This window comes from Diachasmimorpha longicaudata, chromosome 13 (assembly GCF_034640455.1).
Source record: "Diachasmimorpha longicaudata isolate KC_UGA_2023 chromosome 13, iyDiaLong2, whole genome shotgun sequence".
Lineage (NCBI taxonomy): Eukaryota > Metazoa > Arthropoda > Insecta > Hymenoptera > Braconidae > Diachasmimorpha > Diachasmimorpha longicaudata.
Genome location: NC_087237.1, coordinates 5,748,956 through 5,771,411, shown reverse-complemented (window position 1 = coordinate 5,771,411; position 22,456 = coordinate 5,748,956). Strand labels below are relative to the sequence as shown.

The 22,456-nt window shown below is 39.8% G+C and overlaps 1 protein-coding gene across 4 annotated transcripts; it reads right to left on the bottom strand.

Annotated features, from left to right (window-relative positions):
* Positions 1 to 1,544: 1,544 nt before the first annotated feature.
* On the bottom strand, positions 1,545 to 21,962 carry LOC135168460 (uncharacterized protein). Of its 4 annotated transcripts, none has more exons than XM_064132667.1 (10): positions 21,945 to 21,962; positions 20,122 to 20,639; positions 14,064 to 14,292; positions 13,517 to 13,628; positions 4,972 to 5,210; positions 4,705 to 4,885; positions 4,464 to 4,484; positions 3,800 to 4,184; positions 2,746 to 3,494; positions 1,545 to 2,533 (listed from the first exon to the last, which is right to left on the bottom strand). In XM_064132667.1, the coding sequence occupies exons 2-10, from the start codon at positions 20,186 to 20,188 to the stop codon at positions 2,390 to 2,392; spliced, it is 2,127 nt and encodes a 708-aa protein (XP_063988737.1). In that variant the 5' UTR covers positions 20,189 to 20,639; positions 21,945 to 21,962; the 3' UTR covers positions 1,545 to 2,389. The 4 variants fall into 4 exon arrangements, with proteins under 4 accessions (XP_063988737.1, XP_063988738.1, XP_063988735.1 ...); XM_064132668.1 differs by lacking the exon at positions 21,945 to 21,962 and having other exon boundaries at positions 20,122 to 20,272; positions 20,346 to 20,769; XM_064132665.1 differs by lacking the exon at positions 21,945 to 21,962 and having other exon boundaries at positions 20,122 to 20,272; positions 20,380 to 20,769.
* Positions 21,963 to 22,456: the final 494 nt, after the last annotated feature.

Sequence of the window (22,456 nt, the reverse complement as noted above, 5' to 3'; positions counted from 1 at the left end):
ATTCCAACGAAATAAAATTGTTTAAAAATCTGTTGATTTTGTCTTGTGCTTAGACTTTGCGAATATTTTGCAATTTTCAGGCAAATCTCATGGACTTTGATATATGTTTCTCCTTCAGAGATCACCTCTGGAAGCAGTCCCACTTGTTTATTCGTCCTGGCCGTCATATACACGACTGACATCATTTTATTGTCAATTTCACAGAAGTAGGATATTTATTCCGCTTACATGCTAAATAAATTTATATATATATATATTTATTCCTTACCCCTATGTTAATTAACTTATCCTGAAATATGTTGTCTTCTTCCACATTTTTATTTGTCAAACTTGAGGAGAAATTTTACTTTCATTGATTTGTTACGGGAATTATTGTCCGTTAAATGTTATCTGTATTCTCTCATTGCAAATTTTCACACATTAATAATGAATTTAAGAATACTGGTAGATTTGTGCCTGTTGGATACGCTCATTGTCGAATCGTACAGCTATTTCATTAAGCTTAGGATCTTAAATGTTATGTATACCACGTATTTGAAGATTTCACTTCACTGGATGATCGTTAATTTTTATTCCACGATACGTCAAAGAAACAGCTAGAGTTTTTAAAAATTTCCTATTAACTTTTTTCATCCCTTTTTGTTTTAGTTATCATTTTTTTTATCGTCATTCAGATCTCGAGGGTTGGGTAGTGTTAGTTCATTAGAGCCAGCAAATTTCGAGGACGACCCACTGGGAACCTTGGATGGACACTCGGATGGTTATTTCCACAATTAATTTGAACAGCAGAATAAAACGTGAGAAATCTAGTTCTTGATAATTATACTTATTAGTCTAATTTGATTATGTATTCCTTTGATTTCTTGGTTGATAGTTTTATCCGCGCGTCAGGACTGTCTCGAGGACTTTAGTCATGACATTGCACTTCCGTATTTTCGTTTTTACAATTTTTTTTCTGTTTGCCTTAAGACCTGTTTCCCTAGAAAGTCCTAAAATTTGATTGTGGTAAAGTTGACGAAATAGTGAATTACAATTCAATGGATTCATTATTTTTGACAATTGAATGTTTAATGTCTCCTCGTAATAAAAATTACATGACGCTCTCCGGAGATAATCCATCAATTACCAACAATTTGTTAGTTCTCTAGCAGCCAATGTATGACTTGTCCTCGAAATTGTCATCAACAATAACGCTTGATAATCCAAGTGGGTGTCCGAAAAAATTATTTCCCAGTAATAATTCCAATCGAAAACCCAAAGAATCCGGATAAGTTAGACATGAAATCCTGCACCCAAGGCACGTTTTATACTTTCACTCTGTTGAAGTAAGGTCCACACATCTAAACATTACATCACTAACTCTCCAATACATCACTCCAAAACCATCATATTCCATTCACGACAGATGCTGATGCTATGATAAATTTTTATCAATAAATGTTTACAATTTATTACTCTCGATAATAATCGGACATGAAGGTCGGAGTGACATCACATCCTTACTTTCTTCAATGTTTTATGTTCAATTTGATTATACATACTCATTATTGTCAAACAGACAGCATTTTATTTTGTTTCTTCAATCGTATAGATGCTATATCGATTTTACCTCTTATCAGTATATGTATATCATTAATTATAAAATTATTATTAAAATCATTCTCTAATTATTTTGTGCAAAAATTTACACCATTTCACAGTGAGTTTCACCGTCAATCCACTCCCCATTGAAACCAAAAAAAAATTTATTTATCAAATTCTTTTTAATTTTACAATTAATCAATTCTTTCATTAATACTTTCAATTGTTGCTTTTGCTGCAGGAAAATTTGATAACCATCATTATTATTGTCAAAATCCGCTCGATATTGTCGATTACTTCGAGAATAAAATTTTCAAAATTCAAATTGATATTTCGATGCAACTTTTATTGTCTAAGAGGCCTCAGTCTCTCATGTATTGTCATGCTGCACCGATAATTTTCATTTTATTTCACATTTTCCTTCTGATATTGTCAATAATTTCGATTGATTCTTCCCTCACTCGCGGACGTTTGTAATTCAATAATCTCACCCCATCGCTCTCATCCTTCCCCTCCCCTACATTACTGTATGTATATATATAATATATGTATAATAATAATATGAAATATTGAATCTGATAGGTCTTAAAAATATCTCGCCAGTCCTCTCTATAGCCTTCCCATTTTACAGCTTATCATTCTTACACTAAGTACTTTCTTACAACCTTTAATTGCTTCAATTTTCCACTTACTTGTTCTCCATTTTTTTTTTTCCTGTGTTCTGGTGATTTCTCTGGCTTTAATTGTACGTTGCTGTATGTGTATGTGTCATTAATTCATATCGTCAATATCGTGTGAATCCGTCGATTCATCTCAGGAGGACGTAGAGACTGATTAGGACAGTCGTGAGAAAATTGGTGGCTGTTGCAGCTGTGTCACTGGTACCGTGACGAGAACTGTAACCCGAGTCTCGGACGTTGATCTTCCAGCCGAGATTCTTGTGGGAGTAACACTGGAAGATAATTAGAGGATCAATAGAGCTCGAGGAAATGAGGTTGAAAGGGACTTTCAAAGTCCTTTCCCTGTGAGTTTAAATGGCAAAAAAATTAAGGAGTAGAAGATTCTCATGTCAAATTGTTCTCCACATGTTTTAATGAATATTCTCTAGGTACAATTGCCTTGAAAAATTGACCCATAGGCCCACCTAAAAATTATCATCATTACCTGATAGTAAACAAGATCGGGCGTATCCTGGGTGACCGTCCAGATGAGCTTCGCTGGTTCCCCCGAGTGACACTCAAGTCTGAGAGTTTCAAAGTAATTTTCAAAAGTCGATGATTCAAAGCTCATGTCAACGGTCTTATGGGCCCATTCGCAGTAACGTCCAGCAGCAGTGGGCTCCGGTTCGTTATTAGGACTGTACCTGAGCCCGGCGAAGACCTTCTCGTTTTTCTGCTCGTCCTTGGTCTTCTGTCCAAAGCCACCCTCGGGACTGTCAGTGATGTAAAGCGGATGGTAACGTGCAGGATTCGCCGAATCATTTCCTCCCTCGACGATGAAGGTGTAGGTTTGGCCCCTCTCAACTGTGATCTCGGGGATGAGAAGGTCGTTGATGTACCAGGCAATGCCCCAGGACGGCTGGCCAGTGATCTTGGAGTAGCCCCTCTTGCCTCCAGTGGGGCCGATTCTGGCAGTGAAGTTGTTCTCGTCCATAATCGTCGCTGGAGGCCAGGGAATGAGATTGTCCTCGGGATCGTCTGGAATGTTGTATAATGAGTTTATGCACTCGTGGACATTTCTCGAGGTAAAGTCAATGCGAATGTCTTCGACGGTCGTGTCCCCATGTGAGTGGGCGTTCGCTTCTGCCCTGTCATTGAGCTGTCCGATGGCGGCTATCACACTTGTTTCACCATCCTCGGGAATTATTCGGTCTTTTTCGGGTTCGTTTGTGCGCAAGGGGCGTTTGTAAGTCACTGAAATTTAATTAATTGAAATTTATATCATCATTTAAATTAATTTCACAGGAATTGAAAAATGTGGGTGGATAGAGGGAGAGTTGAGTCCAGGTTCCAGGGCGCAGTGGATTTTACCATTTTCCCTCCTGAATAGACTCATCGTAATCGGATGTTTACAGATTAATTTTTATAAATTTTTTTCGCCCATGAAAATTGCAGAATAATTTTTTTTATGTTATTTTCATGGAGTACTTTCATTTCTGGTGGGAAATCACAGGTTTATTAGAGGAAAGACTAGAAAAAACATTCGAAATTGTACATACCAGTGGTGATGCCATTCTTCCTCCCTCCATCGATCAAAATAACATCATTCTTGCCTCCGATTTTCTCATCGGGACAAACTCCCTTCCTACCATCGCACTGTGCCAAATCCGACATGTAGTAATCCTCAGCCATGAACTTCTTCTTCCTTTTGTCGTATCCCACCACCACCACATCACCACCTTCCATTTGTGCTTTACCCTCACGTCCAGATAGACCAAAGGCGACATACTGATCCTCCCTTATCCGTCCTGATACTCGAATCCATACGTCCTCACCCATAACTTCCCACTGTACTTGAACACGACCTTGCAATAATTCTTTGCAGTTGGTTAACTCCTGCCCACTGGATCCTGGCATACCACCGATTGGAGGGCTATTGCTCGTCTGGTATTATTATTGGACAGAGAGACATCGTTATTGAATGGAATGGAGGGTTGAAATGAATAAAAATTTAACTATTCGTTTTTGTTACTGTAGAGTTTAATTGAAAAAAATAAAAAAAAAATAAAATGATTGAATTTTTTGGATTTATTCTTTTAATTAACGAAAGGCAAATTAAATGGCAAAGCCATCGATATCGGTCAATTTATATCATAAATACTTTACTGTATTACTAGTGCGAATTTTTTTTTTTCATTTTTAAAAGTAAGTTTCTTCACTTACGGGGTTATACCACCAAGGCGGCTATTCCAGAGCAAATAAAGAATATTTATTTAATTGGATTGTGATGGCATATCTACTAGGAAACTACTAATCATCACTATTTATGCTATGGACTACTATTTTTACAATAAAAAAATATACATTGTCCTGAGGAAGAGTGAAAAATGCTAAAAATTATTTCTGTAAACTTTCTCCAGTTTCGTAGAATAAAAATTCAATTTCACACATTTCAATAACTCACTGTAATTTTGGTCTGTCCCAATGCAGGTGGCACATCCAGATCTTTTGGTATCATCACATGTCCGAAATTATGTTTGTACTGGACACACCACACCGACAACCAGTCAATATCAAACACCGTTAGATTTCCAGGCAGAACGATTTCAATATCCTCCCCCTGGTACCCTCGCAATTTTGTCAAACTAAAAAATAGGGGAATAAACATTGAGCCTTACCAGTGATTGCAATTTCTCCCCCTCTCCCCCCAACAGTTTTTAATCGGCTTTACCTTCCAATTTCATTGGGAACTTTGGTGCCCATGATATTGGGCTCAGAGCCAGTTCCAACCCAGAAGTAGGCGTCCGGTCCGGCACCGTCGTAATGCAAATTTGGTATATAAATGGTTTTACTGTCCAGTATGCTGATGTTGCCGCTTCGTAGGCCGTGAGCGAGACGGGAGAACTCCGGGAGAATTCGGGGCTTGGGGATGTCTAAGTTCGGGGGTATTGCGATGTCCCCAAAGTCCACCTGAAGGGATCAAAAAAGTAAATCTCGTCAGACAAAGAGTTCATATATCTATTGAGAGAGTTGAAAGGGAGGTCGATCCATCATCCTGGCCTGTCTCGGGGGATTTTTCCCCTTCGATAAGTTGTCAGATCGTTAACGAATGAAGACGGTATATTCAGGGGAATATTCGGCGCAGTCGGCCGCAAGTTTTTTCAAGCTTTGCATTAATTTTTTTTTATTCTAGTGGTAGAAGGCTGGTGGGGTCTGATGCGGAAGAAAATGTTCAAAGAAAATTGGGGATTTTGCCCGTTGCTCCGCAATTTTTTTTCCATTTTTACGGCTGATTGGAAGTATTGTAATTATTCAAAAATTTATCTCATAATTTTTAATGATAATTTTAAATAATAAATTGTACGTTATAATTTTATCGAAGGGTGGAAAAGAGCCATGGAATCATAAAATGTGAAAATATTTTTGAAAAATTCATCAACCGTCAGAAAATTAAATGACCCAGTTAATTTATTTGTGAGAATAAATGTACTGGACACAAAATAAAAACTTTGCAATTCCCATAAACGAAAAAAAATCACCGCACTTGAAACGACAATAAAACTAATGAATATTTTCATTAAAATTCTACTATTGTAATATCTCAATAATGTCTGAAACCAACCCTAGTAGTTATATCGTTTAGCTCATAAGCTTGGATTTATATTTCGGGTATCACAGGGGCCGTTCCCATTACGCCTTCTCCCTCTCGTCACCCCTCGTGATCTAACCCTCAAGGCACTTTGCGTCATGACGCTGACGTTACCCTCCACCACCTACCGGCTATTATCAACCGACAAGAGCCCGAGGGAGTTGCAGCGGGGGAAAAAAAAAGTTCAGGGGCCCGGACGAAGTGATCCCGGACCGACGTATTCTCCTCGACGAGAAAACATTTACGAAATTTTCTCTACTCCCGCAAATGTAGCCGGGGAATCCGATGTGAGAAGCTGCACAGTGCTGCTTCAACCAAGATAAACCGATTATCGGGGGAGGTAAAACGAGAAAGCGATTATCTGAGATTTTGATGATTTTTTTTAGAAGGGGAGAGGGGCTTCTCGGGACAATCGAGAGTCAACCGAGTTAATTCCGAGAAAATTGATTGATTGATTGGATTATTCAAATATTTTTAGCTACAAAAAATCATAACATTTTATTATAATAAAATATCTCAGCAGGAAAAATTAAACAGTCTCATTACATCCTGAAGAAGACGGTACTCCCACCCCCTCAAGACCCAAAGCAAAACGACTATTTACGATCCTCATTTATCTGTCCTCCCAAGTGGCTATTCCCGTCACCGAAAATTTTCCCCCGCTGTCTGATAACCCGAAAAAGTCTCACCATAAATAATTAATACAAATGTTCGAGGTTTACAACCGTATCTTCTGATGACGCTGCACTTCGCTAAAACAGAAGACAAATAGCCCGTAATAAGTCCATGAATTATGCCTGGACATGTATGAGGGGTTGGTTATAACACAGGGCCAGTGTAGTGTCTCGTTTAACGAGGCACGAAGTGGTCTCAATTTCCGAAACAAGAAACCCACCACGGGCGGTCCCCAGAGGCCTGCTATGACTCTGTATGTCTGATAGTGTTGAAGTAATGTGCTATCTCTCTTCGCTCTTCATCCCTCCATTTTTCTCTTTCCGGTCTTCCGTCTCGCCGCCTCCCCGCCCCTCCTTATCGTCGATATTTCAATTTGTGCTATTTACTGCCGGTGATATTTCCACATTAACATATTTATTTGATAAAAATAAATGATCTCTGCTTCTTTGTTTATCTTCATCACTCGGGGAACGACCTGAGTGTTTTGTAAAATATGAGCTCCTCAAAATTGGTTCCTGATTTTCCTGATATTTTCGATCAACGCAACGCATTTTCCTCGAATAAATCAAACCTCCGTGAAATGAAAAGCCATTTTCCGAGCTTTCATATGTACAACGACCTTCACAATTTTCCCTCCGTCTCGAGGAAACCCCCCAGTGTCTTATCGTATTGGTGAGTACATGTAGGAGAGTGGTACACTCTCCGGAATATTTTTCCCTCGATTGAGAAAATGAAAAATCATCGAGTGGCAGCGAGAGCTTCTTCACCGACTTTTTTCGTTTTGTCTTTTTACGTAATTTTTTTTTTCTCCACCGCAGGAACGACAGCGGGGGAGGACAAAATTTATCCGGGTTACTGTCTGGTATTTTGGCCTACAGTGTGGCATATACTTGGAGGGTTTTAGTGGGCGTTACCCGGCTGCGGTGGATACCTGGGTAACTTTCGCAAGCTCTCGTCCAATCCCCTACGCTTCCCACGAAACTGCTCAACGGGTGGAGTGAGACAGAGTGACGGAGAGGTGAGCCAAGTGGCAAAGGTAAGAGGTAATCCAGGGACTGCTCAGGAGAGGGTGGAGAACGACCAGAAGAGCCAGTGTAACAGCCTGAAAGCTCACTCTGCGCGCGCATTTTGTCTCGTTTAAGGTGACTCCTTTCTATGCCGAGCACTGAAAATTATAACTTTTCCGGGGTAACTGTGCGCCAGAGTCAGGGGTCGTGGTGAATGTACGGGGAGACGGGTGGAATGATGGTACATCCGCGGTTCCCAGTTTCATGCCAACTTTGGTCTAGTTTGGTATTTCTTTATTTTTCAGGGAGCCCGAGCAAGTTTATAGATTTACGGGCATTTGTTGCAATTTTGTCTGTCGCTGGGATTATTTTCGGTGATTTTCGTTTGGTCCTGATGACCAGAGTCTCCAGGAGGTGGAAGCTGCTGTAGTTTGTGACCTCAACTACATTTCAAAATGACCAGAATGGAAAATTTCAGGAGAATTGTTTCCGAAAATTGGCTGATAATTAAAAGAATTCAGATTAATTTATCGAAAATCGAGAAGATCGAAGATTTTTCGATTTTTATTTATAAATAATTAATTAACATCAACTTATCAATTTATTTTAGGTAATTGCCATTATTATCACCATCACTGATGACATCATGTCCGAGTCATTATGATAATAAACTCATAAATATGATCTTAGTGGTCTTTAAACTAGCCCTTAAACAACTGAGACTTGCGCTCAATTATTTCGTAATGTGTGGTAATTAAACTAAAATTGGTATTCCGTGGGAGGGATGCGGGGGCGAGTCGGGGGTAGTGGCCGACCGGGTAAATGTTCAAGCAAAGGTCATGCCAGTGTCTCTGTGTGGGAGGCTCCTCAGACTTTACCTGCAATATCTCCCGATTATGACATTTCATTGTCTTTTCACCCTTTTTTTTGTTAATGACTTTATGGCGTGGGCAGGGGAATATTTACAGTTTGTAGTGTACCCCGTGGGATGAAATCCAATGGATGCGTGGGCACTGGTTATTGGATGCTCATAAGGGCAAACAATTCAATGTAAAGGTAATCGACAGAATTGTGTGGGGGTGGTATTTGGATCCACAGATATTTTTTATTTATTTATTGTGGACCCTTCTATTTCACGAGATTTTAATTTTTGGTGCTTCCATGGGGTGAGTCATCAGATGAATTCCGAATTAATTACTGCGGAATGTGGAAGTAGGGAGAGGGCAATTGCGAGTGCGGATGTTTTCGGCGATTTGGACGTTAATTAACTATTCACGATGTACTTCCCCGATTTATTTGAAATTAATACTGGATTATCGATGCTGATAAAGTCTTTCTCTGTGCCAGTAAGAGCGTCATTCAATTCCTAAATAATTGTTGTTATTGAAATGTCTAAACCATTTGTTTATATTAAATTAAAACTGAATTCAGAAAAAAAAGGGAAAATTGATGAGGAAATTCATGACGTCGTGTTGTTTGTTCATAAAAAAAATTCCCTCCCGCATTCCGTGGATATTTATTCAATTTATATATTTTTTACTAATGAACTATTTATACATATCAACAATAATCAGTTAGTATGACGAGAAACTAGTGAAATCAATGAATTTATTTCGTTCAAATGATTTATTTGTCTCGTTATAAATTTTCAGATCACATTAATTGCGCTCGATGTACCGCAACAAATAGTAAACTACAATAATTACTTATTCCATATATATGTCAAGTATATATCGAGTACATGTGCGTATATATGTGCTCACTTATACTGAGTATATATCAGCCAGACAGTGAATTTTTCCCCGGAATAATATATAGTCTTTTCAATGCTCGTTGATAACGACAAAAGTTGAAAAAATGTTAATGATAATTTCTCCCTCATTTCCACAATAGCGAAAATATCCCGTGAAACCCGGGCCAAGGCAGAATCGACCGGCTTCATCGCGTCGTAGTATCGTGCCGCCCAGCACTGGCGCATGCGCCCCACCAAGTCCACACACTCTACCCCAATATTACAGAAGTTGAACATGCGATATGACGATGTGAGTACGACTGCATACAGAGAAGAGCCCTCACATCTACCCTCAACCCTCAACCCTTCCACCCACATCCCCCCCCCTCTCGCAGCACCACTCAATCGTCGGGTGATCCGACATTATTCGCCGATCGTAGCAAAATCTGCGGCTAAAGTCCGCAACCTACGGAAAAGAAAAAGAGAGGGGGTGGAAAGAGCTAGAGGGTTGGTGGCACACACTCGAGTCGGCTTTTAAGCCTTGACATGTTCATCTCGACTGGGGTAATAACGATTATATCCAAGGATGCAATCCAAAGAGGATTTTTCTTTTGATTTTTGCGGGGGAAAAATATTTACTTTTTTCCAGGGGAGGGGATGATTTTATTTCATGGGGATTTCAATCATTTTTCGATAATGCTGGATCTTCCGGTTTCCATCAATTCAAAATGACGGAGAAATATTGTTAACAACCAGCGGAAACCCGATTCACGTAATTAATTGACTTTTTCACTGGGCGGACTATTACATTCTTTTACTACTTGAATATTTTTATTTTTACTCAGAATTTTTTTATTTGAACTCCTACATCTTTAATCGAGTATTAAATTGAAGTCCCTTCGGACTATAAAGTGCAGAACATTCATATTAATTTATCGAATTCAAATAGTTATCGATTAAGAAATAATTAATTAACTGAATTTGATCGTTGAATTTTTGACAGAATCAACTCCTCAATCTAAATACTTTTTATGTAATTAAATTCCGTTCCATTCTCAATTAATTATATCCGTAATAAGTGATGGCATCAATTCCTAAAACCAATCAAGTCAATAACAATTATTATATTAATTAGAATTACAATTTTAATGATCCGTCGACGCATCTCCAGTCAACAGCCCTCATTTCCTAGTGCAAATTCCCCGTAATAATCAATTGACTCAAAACTTGAAATCCGTAATAAGTGTATACAAGCCAGGAGTACGGCAACACGCCTCCGGTTATTAATATCGGTACGTAACCACCCATCCAGCCACCCCCGCCGGAATATACTCACGAGAGTTTAGTCGAAACGAGGGGTTGAGAGGGGGAATGGTTTTCCGATGAAACGTAGAGTGTTATTATAGTGCAGATGAGACAGTGCAAAAGGGGGCGTTGCTTCCTGGGTCCACTTGGATGCCACCAACAGTTTACCATGGCTGTACAGTGTCTCTGTTCCTCTTATACCGAGTCTAAGGGAGTTGGGCTTTGCCCCAGCAAAAGCTACCCAACGACAATGCTTAATTAACGCGTCACCATTGATGAAGGGTGCCGACGTTTGCAGAGTACTCTAATACTGTTGGAGCACTATAAGCTGATAAGAATTTGGCAGACCTTTTGCTGGTAATATTTCAAAGGGCGTCGAGGGCTATTTTACTTTTTTCTCGTCCCTTAACCCATTTATCGTATTTATACTCAATAAACTTCTTATGGGTTAATCGCCCATTTTGACTCCGCAAAAAGAGAAAAATTCACCCAAAAATTAGCCACTCGTCAACTGTCAAGTGTCAAGTGAGGGAAATGAGCCCTTTTCGGAATTTATCTTTAATGGAATATGGGGGAGGCAGAGAAATCATTTGGATAGAGGAGATTAAATACGTTAATTTTTACGTTATTTTTATTTGCATTGAAAAATTGTTATTTGCATTTTTTAAATTCATGAAAAAAGGAGAAATGAAATTTGAAAAAGTATCAGATGCCCTCCCACACCCCAGAAATATTTTAACCATTGGATTGAATCCATACAACCCACTCGGACTCGATATCTCCACCCGATGAATCTCTGCCTTTCTTCAAAGGAAAATATCGCAGGATTTCACTCGAGATCTCTCTTTCTTCGATACCCTCCCACCATTTTACCGATCGACATTCTCTCCCGGCTTATCCACAACAATACACTTCGCTTCATCTTGTTCATGGTACGAAGGAGAGACTGATTGACAGACGGTTACTTGATATTCCATCGTTGAAACATTCAAAATTGCTCCTTTTGATTTTTCAATTACGGTTACGTCAACGTCAGTTATATTTATTATTCCAGGCTTAAATATTCCGGAGCTTTTTCATTGGTCTTATTATTATTTCCTGAGATAATTGTTGTTTGATTATTTCATGACGATTTTTCCACCCGATAAATTCAATTCCTTCGTAAGATTATAATTATTTCATTTTTATTTTCTGCTGTGACCCCAGTCTCATACAAAAACGCCATTAAATAATAATAAATAATTAATTATTATTGTTTTACAGTGATATAATCCAAGTACCTCTGCTACCGATTTTTTTCAAGAAAAAAAAAATGTCCGAAGTGACAGAAAAATATATTTCAAAATCAATTCAACCGAATGTTTTTTAATCATTATATTATTTACCATTTTAATGTTTCAATTGTAATCCCGTCAGTGTCGTTTATTTTTATTATTCCCCGGTGAAATTTCGCCGGAATATTTTGCGGACTTGGCTGAAGCTTTTCTGACAGCATTGTTCATTGTTGTATGACAGAGCTCGTCACGCTCCGCGAAAGCCACCCTCTCGCCCCCTCACCCCTCCCATATCAAACGGAAAAGCACACTATTTCATTCCTCCGTGTTAAATAACTGGATGTTGGGCATCTTGCGAGGATTCTATGGACAGTCTGGAGAGGGGGTCGGAGGGGGTAGAACGTCGTCATGCCCCGGGGCGTCGTATCCATCCGGCACGCGTCATTGACCACGAATATAGTCATCCCCTACGATATTCGGCCTACCCTTTTCATCTCAATTCCACCCCCTCGGGGCTCTATTCATCTCTTCGGCTTCTTCCAAAAATCCGGTTATCACGCTGGGATCAGGAATTAACGATGGCTAAGCTCTTTAATGATTTGAAGGTGAATTTTATGGGGTCATAATTTCATCAAGCACATGATAAAAATGAAGGTCTGAATTTTACCGATTTTCTCCTGATATTTTTCAAACTGTAAAAAATGGGCCGGGTGAAATGAAAATTCTCTGAATGTCCTGAGTGATATTTAAATTAGATAAACAAACTGAGGATTTTTTTTATTTAAAAAAAATGAAGAAAAGAGTCGGAATAAAATTGATAAAATATCTTGAATATGAGGAATATATTTTAGTCAATACACAGAGGGATGAAAAAAATTATTCTTAATATTATGCAGAGATTTTTGGTCTTGTTTGACAACGAAAAAAGTGTTAATGAAAGCGGCCAGACACTGGGGGCATTCTAAGTGAGTTCGTGATGAGAATACTGAAATAATGGATTCCCCGAGCTTCAGGTGATTCTGAATGATGCATGAATTATGGTATCCCCTCCGAGGTCGGACGATAATTTTTTTTCAATTTTATAATCCACCCAGGAATGTAAATGTAATACCGTAATTGCGAGTGGAGCCTTCGAAGAAGAATAATGTGTACTCAGCAGTGTCGTCTATCTTCATCGTGGGCTCCAACGTTTGAGAGGAAACAATTACATGAAGCTGATAATAGAATGAGGTCCGCTGGGAATTTTCTTGTTCTAGGGGACAGTACCTTCTCTCACACGCGAGACACCATGTGTCATGGGAATATCATCATTCGTTACGTCGAAAGTTATGTCAGATTAAAAAAAAATTGATTGAAGTATTCCATTAACTATAAAGTCGATTATTCATTTATTTTTTCGAATGGAAAGATTCTAATCACTTGAGTTGAAGTTGCCTTCCTTTTTTTAACGTATTAAATTTTTTTTCTGTTTTTCGCCCTCTGGACTGTAAATTGTGGATGAGAGGGACCTAATTATGGAACCGCATGTTCTCCAATAAGATAAATAATTCGTGAATAAAAAAAAAATTGTTACGGCGTGAAATAATATTTTTCTGCACAAGAATGAAAAAATTAACTTAACAAACAAGACTCACCGTGAATCTCCTGCACCAGACACTGAGCCACTTGATATCTCTTATCCTTTTTCCCTGTGGTAGTCTGAGTATAACGTCAGTATTGTTGTAAGCCTTGAGAACTGGTGGATCCCTGTAACCGAGAGAACAAAATAACCCACGTACAAATAAAAATTGATTCTTCCCTTTAAAGTCTCAGTGCTGGTTGAAAGCGAATGGTTTTCCGATAGCAATAGTCAGGGAATCGTGACGAGGGTGGCTGGAAAGGCCTTGAAATGTTTACCAAGAGAGGGCGGAGGCTCGTGAAAATCGATCTCTCATCAAACTCGAGGGAAAAATATTCGGGAATCCCTGTATTCCCTGGAGTTTTTCAGATATTGGAAATAATATTTCGGGAGTTTTGGATCAACTGACAGGCTAAATCCTAATCCTCTGCTGTGAAAATTTTCCAGAAATTTGACTAACAATGGAAGGAAATTTTACTCGTACCAACATTTTTTAATAAAATTGTCAGGGACATTTTTACCTTCACCAACGTTTCAATTAATAATAACAATGTTTAGCTAACCTGCCAGGGTAATTCTCCGGATACGGTACAATGTCACCCTCAGGACTAGGTCTCTGACTATCTCCAATCCAGAAGAAGGCGTCCGGTGCTGTTCCATCGTATGAAAATCCTTTGATGAACATTGTTGTCTCATCAATAGCATAGACAGTTCCCCTGATGCCATGGGCATAGTCCCTCAGTCTACCAATTTCAGCGCCATAGTAATTCCTACGTCTCTCCCTGGCATATCCTGTGGTAAATCAAATGGCAATTTAATTTCTCGAATTTTAGGTGAATAGATTTACAGGGAAACTTGGCATGAATTCACGTCCACTTTAACGTGACAAGCCATATTGGGTGCTTTCATGCATTCATGCTCGTGTTTCTGACGCACCAATGCTCAGGAACAATGGGCCCCGGGAATGGGAATATCCAGTGGCATGATAGTTTATGGAGGTAACACCTAAATGAATGCAATATTTTTTTTTTTCATGGAAATGGGAGGTTTTTTGAGGTTTTCAATAATTTTGTGATGCTCTCATGTGGAAATTGGAGGTTTTCAGGTTCAATACAGAGAGAAATGAGATAAAATTGATAGTTCATGGAGCGTATTTGGGAATTGAAAAATGGAGAATATCTTGATTCAGAGGGAATTAAATTGCTTTGAAATTTGGTGAATCGAAAATTATGATATCATGATACGAATTTTAAATAATTGTGATTTATTCCAAAGTAAATTTTTTTTCCAATTAAATAAATCAAACTTCATTTAACGTGAATAAAAATTCTGGACGAGTGTAATAAATTAACTGATTAATTTCTCGGTAAATAATTTCTACGAGGGAATTCCCTGAGACTCAAATTCTGTGAATTCATTGACTTATTCCACCAGCAGATTCACAACGTAAGTTTTCCCACGATCCACAACCCACCACAGCCTCTGCAAACGCGAAATTTTATTCACCAACGTCAATACAAATTCCTCCACTGTCCTTTCATTCGCCCGAATTTTTTCCCCCCATCGATAGCGTCAGGCGTCATGTTATTCGGAGGACATGCAGAGGGTTGAAGGAGAGTGGGACGATAATAACGTCGGACACGCGTCTCGCTTATCCCCAACGGGCTGTATTATATCCGCGTTGCAGGTTGTAACGAGGGGCGAAACGTGATGAGAACCCATCGAGTAAAATCATGCCCCTCCCTCCCTTACCACCCCATCGTTTCAGTCTCCCTAGGAACTCTTACTCCCCCATTTACACCTCATTGTCATTTTTGTGTATGTGTATCAGCGTTATCTGATGGGCGGTAGGCAAATCGTGAGTCTTTTGTTGGCTCGGAAAGGCAGACTAATGGATCAGTGATAAACCAAGTCGCTTGATGAAGGGAAAGCGACATTATTTTCGATGCATCTGCTCATGAATTTAATTTTCATCATCAGTGGGGTAAGTGAAAGTTTATCCACACTTTGCATTTATTTTTTAATCAACTATTCCATTTTTTATTCGAGCACGTCAATTAAATTATTAGTCTCATATTAAAAAATTGGAAAAAACGTGTGCGTAGGCAGAATAATTTTTCCAATTTACTCGTAATTAATTGAATATTCATTTTGAGCAATTAAGGAATTGAATTATAATTTATTTACTGGTACGAAAAATAAATTGTTCGCATGACTTGATCGTGAAATTTTGTAAGAGCACGAGAAGATGAAAAAAGGCCAGTCTAATCGCCCCCTCCCCCACCCCCCATGACTAAAGACCTAAAAAATATATATATATATCTTTTCAAGCGAAATAATTATTTCTCTCCACCAGCAAAAAACTTTTCTCGCTTTGACTGTTCTCCGAAATGAGAGCATTAACGAGACTAACCGAAATTCCCCTCCTCAAAAAGAAAAGGTCAGATAGTTGGATAGTTGGACGGAATATCCTCTAGCTCGGGTCCTCGGGGGCTGTAACGAGTACATAGACACGAAAGAAAGAGAGGAACGGACGGCAGAGGATGGCACACGCTGATTTTAATCAAGATATGGCCTGCCAGAGAGCCGACGTTGGATCGAGCCTCTCTGGGCTTATCGATTTTTCCAAGTGCTCATCCCGATGAAGTGGCGGCTCGGGATGGCAGAAGGGGGTTGAAAAGACGGTGGGGAGGGATTGAACAACGTGTGGTTACTGCTCCCTTTGGCGCTAAGTAGACAGATGAATATTTTCAACTCCAATTTCCTTTTCATCGGAGTCAAATGAACACATTAAACATCTCGTCCTACCGATATCGCGACACATTTACGATACCTTGACGGGGGGTGACATGAGGGGATGCGATGGGATAATTTCTGACTCAGTGAATTCTTCACAATGAATTTTATCCGCACACGCTAGTTCGCAAAATGTCTCAATGGGATCGGATTACAAGGAGCTGCGGTGGTTGTAATCCTGGAAAAAGCATCAGCACTCACTTTCGTGTATCATCACGTGTCTGACTTTCGTGATTTTTTTACCTCCAACGGGGGATTAAATAGCAGGGGAAACCGTGCGGCAATTGCGATATGAGAGAATTAATTATTGTATTATCCTGACAAAAAAACCACCCCTCAAACAGATGAGTTTATTTTCAAAAATTGTCCTAAATGTTCACAATTAAAAATACTAAAGAACAAGAATTTAAAAATTCCAAAGTCTAAAGTTTATTTTATTCGAATAAATTATTTGTGCGGTCAAGGGGATGATTTTCCATTTCTCCAAATGGGGGGAGATCTCGCTAAAGGGTGAATCAATGAGAAGCGTCTCCTTTGGAAATTATTTTTTTCTATATTCACAGTTGACACTCAACTAATAAACCTCTCGAGTAGAATAATTGCAATCCCCACCCCCCCACCCCCCTCGTCCCTTATCGTGTCCCCTATTGGACCATTGAGTCATAAATTCCGAATCGTACGAGAGAACACGATCGTTGAATTTCACCTGCTCTGCATAAACCAGTGTACGATGGGTACAATCTACGAATTGCATGGGAAAAATATTGCTACGAGATATATATACACCGGGGGTGGTTTATACCGCGAGGGGTTGACGAGGGGGTGAGTCTTAATGCATTTGGTGAGGCAGCCAGCCACGACAGTACGCATCAACGGCCACCCTTTTCGCAAGCTCGGCATTCGTCTCGGCTCTCTCCTATTGTACAATCTCTCTCTCTCGGTTTTTCCTTTCTCTCAATCTCTTATCTACCTTTCCACCCTCAGACTGTTTCATCGAATGCGCGAGCCCTCGACGACATAATGGCTCTAAAACGAAGCGCAAGGGGTGAGGGGCGGTCGGGGGATGGCTCTCACTCATTCATCGTCACTCACTCACCCTCGGATATGTCGTCCGGCTGGTCCCGTATCACAGACAAAATCCGTAATCTCTTAACGGGTCGCAAAACGATGGAAAATATCGGGGCTTTAGTTTCCCACTCGATGTGAAAGGGGAGTGACGATTGAGTTTCGAAGATTCGATCAATTTACGGTGAGTGCTGGATCAAAAGATTCAGATTAAGTTACGGATCTTGTTTCATCTTTTGGTGGATTTCGGTGGGAGGCTGGAGATTGTTTTATTTGGAGGAGGTTAGTGGGAGCTTTATACGAATTTAATTTTGTCGGTTTGAGGTGGGGGGATGCCCTGGGGGATAAACAGGCTGTCAATGTTTTAGATATTTTTTTTAATCAGAACACAGGGAGCAAAGCACTTCGTGGATTTGATAAAATTAATTGAAACGAATTTTCCATGTGTGTTAAACCGAATGGGAAATCAAAATATCTTAATCCCTCTCTCCTACAACCGATTTAAGACAACAAAATATTTTATAAATTCCATCTAATTGATTTTTTTTTTAATTGAAATTTGCAAGACCTTTTTATTTGCAACAGCGTCTCCATCAACAAGGTCTGATCCTCAGTCCCACCTCCACGTTAATTTCATTTGTCCCAATGTGGAGCATGACCCGGGTCACCATTTTGTTGCAAAAAAAAAAAGTGACGAGGACGAGGGCGACCGAGAGAGAGGGAAAGAATTGCATTTAAACCCTGGGAGTGAGAGTCGCGTGGCTGAAAGTAGGCCATGGTTGTACGCTCTTTCCACTTCTTGGTGCGCCGGCTCTCTCGTTAGGTATAGCTTTTAGCTTCGTACTATAATCCCGCGTATGTGCACAGGTTGCACGAGTGGAAACGAGAGTATGCCCGTGGGCCATCGGTGCGATTCAGTGCTATCCTCCGAGGACGTTTTGCGTGGAAATCCAGAGCAATTGCCAGGGACATTGAGAACATTTGAGTGCACCAGTCCTTGCGATACAATTCGTTTCTCAGAGATTTTGTTGATGAAGTTGTTCAATAGAAAATCTTCCATCAATGCCCATCACATTGTACTACCGATCCATATCCATATCAATATTCTACGTATTTTTTATTGAATATAAACAAATGTTTTCTCAACACCAAAAAAAAAACTTTAAACACAACAAAAAAATATGTTTTAATCTCAAATTTTTCCATTGATTGCGTCACATCAAATGTCCTCGTCTGTAATTATTTTTCAACTTCTTTCGGTTCCCTCTCTCTGTGCAATTAAAAAGGAAGACGGAAATGATAAAACTGAAATTGTTGGAAACCGGTTTATTCGTTTTTCGCGAGGTCCGCTGATTCACCCGGAATCCGATGAATCCGGAGGAACCTGACGAATTTAAATGTGGCTCCCCCCTCCCCCCCATCACCCCTGGGGGATCCTTGTGGTTACATAATACCGGTATGTGCTGACTCGGAGAGGTATCCGATATTTTTTTTTGTTTCACCGCATTTTTCAACAGCGCTTTTGATTCACTTCTGTCCATAATGACACAATCGGTATCTTCATATAGTAGGACATGTTCATATGTGTGCAGACAACGGTGGACATATCACGCGTGCGCTGTACTGAGTGAAAGTCACCGGGGAGGTACTCCAAAGCGCGATTTCACTCTTGATCACAGTGAGTGATCATCGAAATAAATTATAATGTTAGTATGCGTCGTTCAGTTGAATTTCCAAGTAGTTTTGATTTAATGGCTTCAATATAGTGCTCGTTATATATAAATCAATTCCAGTTGAACTGATTTCACAATTTATTGGGAGCCATGGGAGGGGGGAATTGATGATAGGAATTGATTGTTGATTAGTTTGTTGATTTTTTCGGAGGGTGAGGGTCTTCAGAGAGATCGCCCAACGCCGGCCGTTCAGTACTTCTGCACTACTGGTCAAGTGGTAAAAATCGAGGATAAAACGCGCGATCTAAAGCGCTCATTCTTCAGCAACAATTTTCCGCAGCTTCATTTAGTCTTCAGGGTCTCGAGATGTACTAAATAATGAGGGTATTCACGAACAAAAAATTCTAGAAGCGAAATCAATCGCAGATGAAAAAACTGAGTCCAAAGTTCTAGGTCACTCTAAAATATAATGAGGAGGAAGTTGTGATATTAAATTATTGTTTTACGAGTTTTCAGTGTTAGTGCATTCCAATTAATATCGACGGATAGAGCTCATGAACGCACACATTAAAAAAAGATTAAATTCCGTTGATTCGCAGAACAATGAAAGACAGAAATTCGTCGGAGAGACACGTACTTATGGATAGTGGTTAAAACACACTTTTTTAATTATTTATATTATAATAAATGGATATAATTCACAAATGACAGCCTCAATGACGAATTTTGTACTCAAAGAGCCCGTAAATTGTCAATAGACAACTGCACTATAGTGTAGGGTGGATAATCATTAATTGCGACCAGCGAAAATAAATTAGAAATGTCCATCTTGAATGATAAATATATTTTAATATTTTTTTGAAAATACTTTGCATTTATCCCCTGCAAATTCTCAGATTTATTCCAAAAAAATTTAAGTCCCGGTCTGACGAGTTAACGTCGTTCGGACAAGTCGTTTCGTAATATTTCCCCAACGATTGAGACATTCTACGGTACGGAACACAGCCAGCTCATTTTACCATTTTACCCCATCATTGTAGAAATTACGGTGTCAATTAACCCCCATTTTGAAATAAAAAAAACTCACCCAGTTCTGGTGTAGCAAAAAGCAACGTCAGCCACAGAAGTCCGACGAATCCCATTGTCCTCTCCATGATCCTCAACGGTGTCCACACGACTCTGGATCCTTTCCCGCGCCGTGTCGTCGCTAGCCCTCCGTCACCACTCCTTACACACACCTACAGCCCACAGAAAGAGAGAGAGAGAGAGAAAAAAAAATATACACAGAAGAACACACCCGCGTCCACTCACATTCAGGTGACAAGAGTAAACACAAAACACACACTTGATTTTATATTTCAAATCTCCTCCTCTGCCGCACCTCCCACCGCCCAGTCCGAGTGTTTTTCTCGATAGATTAGGTGAATTCCCCGGGTGATGATGATGATGTCACGGTGACGATCATCAAAATTTAACCGCCGACGCACCACCTGGCGCGTGCCGACAGTGCTGTTTACTCAATATCCTGATGTTTCAATGACTCGTGATTGCACCCTGGGACGAGGATGACGGGGATGCAGGAGACACCATCCACGTGTAAATGATCTGGAAATAGTAAAAATAGGGCGGCCCTTACAGACACTTTCTGCAAATAAGTGCAATGATTATGCGGAGGGGCTTTTATGGCAGATAAGAGTCAAATGGAGTGGCTTGAATGGCCGGACTGGACTGACTTCGGGTGGGCCAGCGGACTGGCCTCGTGCCGAGAGTCAGCCGAGGTCGGGAGAAAGGAGACTTTGAGAGGAGGTGCTTCGGATTGCATTCGGTGCGAGTGGAATAATTACGAGAATTTTCACTGGTGCTGTACTGTCTGGATGGAGGGAGGAAGTGGACACTTGGGTTCACTCGAATTATCCGGACATCGGGAATGGCTCGGGGGGATTTGATTTGATAGTCAGGGTTTTAATTCCAGGGAAGCACCTTGTTGTCTGTGAGGAGATGTAGAGATGCTCGTGGAGGAGGTTGATAATTTATGAATAAATCAGCACTCGATTTTTTTTTCGGTTGCGAAGACGCTACCAGGATGAGGGCACCCATTTCACTCTATCATTTCTTAAAATCAGATCAGATGACCAGGATTAACAGATCAGAGATCAGAGGAATTATTATGTAGCGTATCAGATGATTTTTATCACTGAATGTGAAATTTAAAAAATGGAAAGTAAAAATGATGAAGAAAAAAAAATTGATGATATCTCCCTGACTCCACTGATGGACAATTCAATGGTCATTTCAACTACAATGGAATCATCAAAGATGTGTTTACAGTACATGCACTCTTCAGATTAAACTCGAATTGAAATGGATTTGTTGTATTAAATACTGTCATCAACGTTGTGATGTAATTTTTCTTAATGCTCACTACTATAATTCTCATTAAAAAATTCTTTCCGGGTATTAAAATTGTTCTCGACGTATCAACTAAGAAAACAACGATAGACAAATATCTTGGATTATTATAAATAGTGAAAATAGCTAAAGGCGCCCATTTTACCCCAGCAAATAACCATCACTGAATTATTTCAAGAAAATATGGCATGACCTTTCGGATTAAATTTTTAACACGTTAAAGACGTTTTATAACAATATTTTTTGCACTGATCTTCACTCCTTCTCTTCCGGGGATTGGCCCTGGCCCTTCCTCGAACTCGAAAAAATGAAAATCTCAATGAACAAATAGATAATAATAACCACAAATTTCTAAAAATGTGGAATTAAAAAATAAGTTGACGTTTCACATAGAACTCTTCTTATCGTTAATAAAAAAATTAATAAAATTTGTGAATTTTGGAACCAAAAAATGATCAAACTCTAGACAAAAATAGGTAAAGAAATTACGAAAAAACACACCTTGTATCCCGCCAGAAAAATAAATTGATACGGCTTCGGTATCGTACATTGGGGGGAGGTGGGAGGGCTGCAAGAGCCGCGTAACGCACGCGGGTGCGTCGCGCGCGTTTCCGTACTGAGGACTGAGGGTGAAGATAACGGTCTAGGGTAACGGCATATGTATTGGCACAGTGTCAACTCCCCTCCTGCTGCCCCCTCCCTCCCCCTCCGCCCCCGCAGGTACAGTGCGCATATAAACCAAAATGAAAGCTCCACCCAGTGGGAGGAGTAGGTGAATTGAGCTTGCGCGGGGTAAAATCAACGAGCCCATACCAACCCCTCGCCGGCTCTCCCTGTACATTTTGTCATTCCTCTCTTCTTCCTTTTGCCTCTCTATTTTACTATGATACTGTCATATATACATTGTGTACATGGATTTTTTTAAAGCTTTCTTTTTGAAAGTTTCTCGGTTTTTTCCGGCTCTAAACGCGTTGCACTACTGGAATGCGCGTTGGATCACGTTTTTTGCATTT